We start from the raw sequence: 4,856 nt of genomic DNA on the forward strand, positions 1-4,856 counted from the left end.
GTTGGAGGCACCTCGGGGTCCATCTGGTCCAAGCCCTGCTCAAGCAGGGCCACCTACTGCAGGTTGCCCATGTCTGGAAGGCTCCCGAGTGTCTCTGAGGAAGAAAACACCGCTGCCTAGTTGAGACCAGGGGGTTTGGTGAGGCGGGCTCCATCCACAACGTGCATGCTGCTCACTTCTTTGTTTTTGCCACCCTCAGGTGAGCTTTCCATCCTCTGCTGCGCTCCCAGGGCCACCGCATGAGCACGGCCGTGGTGGGTGATGGCCTCGCAGCCCAGGCTGGCCCACGTCCTGCTGCTGGGCCTCGTGGCAGGCTGGCTGAGGGCTGCACAGCCCCGCGACTTCACCGTGAAGGACATCGTCTACCTCCACCCCTCCAGTAAGCACTGCCTGCAGGGTGAAACCAAACTGTGGCTTCCAGGGGGGATTGATGGGCAGGGGCATCAGGGTTGCTCTACTTTTTCCTTCAAGGGTTTCTGGCCTCTGTGACCAAGTACTTTGCTCAAGCATGTCAATAGTTGTGAGTGTGGGTGAAGTAGGACCACGTGTATCTCTTTTATAAATCATTCCTGACTTATTTATTAAGGAAGGGATGCCATTTGGAGGGACATGGACAGGCTTTAGAGCAGGACCCATGTGAACCTCATGGGATGGTGCCCTGGGCAGCCTGATCTGCTGGGAAATGTCCCTGCCCATGGCAGGGGGTTGGAGCTGGATGGGCTGTAAGTTCCTTTCCAACCCCAACACTCCATGATTATTAAAGGAAGTGCCGGAAATAATGATGTAGTGGGGTTATGTGTCTTCAGAGCTTCCATGGACTGTGCTTTTAATAGCTGGTTTGTTTTATCATGTACAAGTTTTAATGTAATTCTACAGGATTGCTTGTAGAGCTGTGCCTGCCATCTGCTCCCAAAGAAAACTTGTCTTTTCAGAATTCAGCAAGATGAAATTCCAATACTGTTACACCTGTAACCAGGACCTGCTAGCTGCCCAGGGCAAGGCATGAGTATCATCAGTAGTGTGCAGGGTCCCACCCCCAGGCTGTTCCTTTAGTGCTGTGTCAGCCCCACTGGAGATGCTCGCAGTGCCTTGATGGTGCTTACCCTGAGCGACTGGGCAATGGAGGACAGCTGACAAGTCCCTCCTGCATGGCAAAGGCCACATCCTGTACCCAAATGGGGCCTGGCTCACACCACTCCAGTGCTGGGTGAGGAGCAAGATGTATCTCACGAAGCTGCAGAGATTCAGCTTGCTTGGCCCCGTGGAGATAAAGGTGACCCGGTCACCATCTGCCTTCTGAGATGGTGGCAGCACCTTGAAGATGTATTGAATGTGCTACAGAAGCCCTGCCAGGAGACCACTTAGGAAGCTGTGCTCTTCGTTTGGTGAGATAAACGAGGATGGAGGCTGCTGTTAATGATTGGAGGTTCAGCAGATTGATTTTTCTTTCCTTTGGGGACATCAGCCTGCCTTCAACAGTGGCCATTTATTTTTTTGGTGGGACAGCGTCCAGAAGTACTTAATCCATCTGATATTTTGTTATCAACCCTGGTAAAGTAACAGTACTGGATGTGAGCTCTGATTCCAAGAGAACAAGCACTCCTTGCTTGCGTTAGTGCCCTTTGAAGTGGGTAGTAGGCAATTTTCCTGGGAAAACACAGCTGAACAGAGCCCTTATTGCAGATGAATGAGCCCTCTTGGTGCTGCTAGTGGTAGCGGGGTTCTTACAAAGCAGGACTAATCCTGATGGAGCTGGCAGCTATGGTTGTAATAAGATACGTCTGAAAAAAGAATACGTTGCCATGTGCCTTTGAGAAGTACAGCAGAAGGGGATCGATGGGGTCATTTTAACTGAATACAGTTTGTTCCTTCCAGCCACGCCATTTCCTCACGGATTTAAATGTTTCACCTGCGAAAGGGCAGCAGATAATTACGAATGCAACCGCTGGGCTCCGGATGTCTATTGTCCTAGAGGTAAGCAGCCACACAGCAGTGTCCCACTTCACCCCACCTTGCTACACCTGCTCCATGGTCAAACTGCAGGGACAGCCCTGAGCTGCTGTGCTTCCAGCACACCGAAATGCCAGCGGTTGTGAGCCTCTGCCACATGAAGGAGTGTAAGTGATACAAATAATCCCTTAAGCTTTTATGTATCTTTGCAGTTGGTGAAGTTTAGGACTTCCATCTACTCCCCATCATTCTCCAGCTCACTTAGTTCCTGGGGATGTCCTGGAGCTGTGGGGATGTGTCCTGGGCACTGAGGGACATAGGGCACGGTGGAATGGATTGGAGTGGGGCTCGGGGATCCTAGAGGTCTTTTCCAACCTTAATGAATCTATGATTCTATTATACGGGACCTGGGCCTTCCTCTGTTCCCTTCCCGCCCTTCTGGCTTTGGTGACATTCCTCAGGGGAGCCCAAGCTGCTGTTTTTTGGATGGCACCAAAATCTTTGCATTGTTTTGGGTTCATAATGCTCACTAGTCTATAGATGGTGACGACTCAGGGTGTTGGGTACCAGACATCAGCAATGATAGAATGGCCTGGGATGAAAAGGAGCACAGTGCTCACCCAGTTCCAACCCCCTGCTGTGTGCAGGTCACCAACCAGCAGCCCAGGCTGCCCAGAGCCACCTCCAGCCTGGCCTTGAATGCCTGCAGGGATGGGGCATCCACAGCCTCCTTGGGCAACCTGTAACAGTGCCTCACCACCCTCTGGGTGAAAAATTTCCCTCCTAATATCTAACCTAAACCTCCCCTGTCTCAGTTAAGAGACATTGGGGTTGTCCCCATCCACTGATGGAGCCTGTTCATGAGCAGGGCATGTGGGCAGTGTCACAGGTGGGAGCCATGCTGGCTTGTTTCAGTGCTTTCCATAAGCTCAGCACTGCTGCTCTGCCTCTGTCTGGCACTGTTCTGGTCTCCTGTAGGATATTACGACTGTCCTCACAAAAAATATTTATTTTGGAAGGAAAAAGACATTAATGTGAATTCCAGACTAACCAGCTGTGCTTGCAGCCTGTCAGGGAGCTCTATCTGCTTGAGAATTTATTTGCTTTGAGAGCTCAAATCTGTTCAACGTCAACAATAATAAAAAAGATCAGGCTGGTTGGCATGGGATGAGACCAATGTTCCTGGGCACTCCCTGTTTAGACAGCAGTAGGTGGTGTTTCATGCAGTTAAAGACAACATTACCAGCATGTGGAGCCTGCAGCTCCCTGTGGAAGGAGACAGCCGTGGCCCCGGTGTTTGCACTTAGTAATAACCATCAGAACCAACCTGGCTGAAAACTGCTGATCTGGAGAGAGGTCTTAGTGCTTGGACATGGTAGCTCACCCCATTGTATTGTAATGAATACATCAGAATCCTCTTTTTTTGAAGTGCAAGGTTTCTCCCTTATTTCTTCTTGCTTGTACACCACCACAAGCCTTGGCTTTGTCAAGTGAACACATTTTCCTTTCCTTCTAGGCACGAGGTACTGCTTCAGCCAACACATGATGAGAGTTACTGGAGAGAGTGTGTCTGTCACCAAGCGCTGCGTGCCCCTGGAGGACTGTCTGTCTACTGGATGCACATATGTAAAGCACGAGGAGTACAAGGTGAGGACCAGGGTTGCTTCTTCGTGTGAAACCAGGCAGGGCTGTGCCAGCAGCATGGCAGCTGGTGCACACTGAACATCCCTGGTTGCTTCCTGAGATGTGCAGAGAGCCCCAGAACCACGGCAGCAGAGGGGCTGGGTGTGAAAAATGGGATGGGTATATGCATTACTACGTTTCCTGAAGGCTGGTGGTCAGCCTTGCTGCAGTGGGTCAAAACCAACATGCAACTGATAGTCCATCCAGCAACAATTCCATAGGAATAGATGCTGATTTCTTTGAGTGTTGGTCCTTCATCAGCCAAACATCGTTACTTGATCATCAGCTGACTTTTGGGGAGGAGAAAAGCAGCCCTGCAGAATGGATGTTCTTGCACTAGGCGGTGCATTATTACTGCACAACCAGAAGGGGTTGAGATCACAGAATTGTAGGGGTTGGAAGGGACCTCTAAAGATCACCGAGTCCAAGCCCTACTAATAAAAGAACCACTAGCCACTATGCTGATTTCCAAATGCTGTATTATTTGCTCTCCATCTTTCCTTTGTGGCAGTGATATTTGCCAGGTAACCGAGTTCAGTCCTGTTATCTTTCAGATCTGCACATCCTGCTGCGAAGGCACCATCTGCAACCTGCCGCTGCCCAGGAATGCCAGTGATGCTGTGTTCACCACCCTGTCCCCTCTCAGCAGCACCCCAGGGCTGTCAGGTCGCGCCGTGCTGACAGCAGTGTGTCTCCTGCTGGGGCTCATGGCATAGACCAGCATCGGGCCACACACGTCTGCTCAGGACCCACACTTCAGAACTGTATCTGAAAAATGACTCTTGTTAACTGGTGATACTGGAGATGGATTCAAAGAGGACTAAAACCCACTTTTTGTTGTTGTTGTTGCTGGTTTTGGAAGAAATTTGTGCAAGATGTGCCTAGATTTCAGGCTTAGACTTATTCTCTATCTCATCTCCATGATTTTTCTTGTTTAGAAGTACCAAATCCCTGCCACCTCCTTTTACCATCACTCACTCATTCAGAATGTTCCCGTTGGCATCGTTCGTTGTTAACATCATTTGTCACAGCAGTCACCCCAGTGTCCTGCTTGCCTGGTCTGGGAAAACACATTGAATAACACACAGGATAAGCAACAAAGACAAGTTGGATATTAGGAAACATTTCTTTCCCAAAAGCACTGGCACAGCTGCCCAGGGAGTGGGGAGTCACCACCCCTGGGGGTGTCCCAGAGCTGTGGGGATGTGGCACTGAGGGACGTG

The 4,856-nt window shown here is 50.4% G+C and overlaps 1 protein-coding gene across 1 annotated transcript; it reads left to right on the forward strand.

Moving 5' to 3' along the window:
- Nucleotides 1–261: 261 nt before the first annotated feature.
- Nucleotides 262–4,775, forward strand: LYPD6 (LY6/PLAUR domain containing 6). Its single transcript, XM_042827284.1, has 4 exons — nucleotides 262–379; nucleotides 1,876–1,974; nucleotides 3,467–3,597; nucleotides 4,188–4,775. The coding sequence occupies exons 1-4, from the start codon at nucleotides 262–264 to the stop codon at nucleotides 4,347–4,349; spliced, it is 510 nt and encodes a 169-aa protein (XP_042683218.1). The 3' UTR covers nucleotides 4,350–4,775.
- Nucleotides 4,776–4,856: the final 81 nt, after the last annotated feature.

This window comes from Centrocercus urophasianus, unplaced genomic scaffold, assembly GCF_019232065.1.
Source record: "Centrocercus urophasianus isolate 14NV4802_14NV808 unplaced genomic scaffold, USGS_Curo_1.0 seq_28, whole genome shotgun sequence".
In the NCBI taxonomy this organism is placed as follows: Eukaryota; Metazoa; Chordata; class Aves; order Galliformes; family Phasianidae; genus Centrocercus; species Centrocercus urophasianus.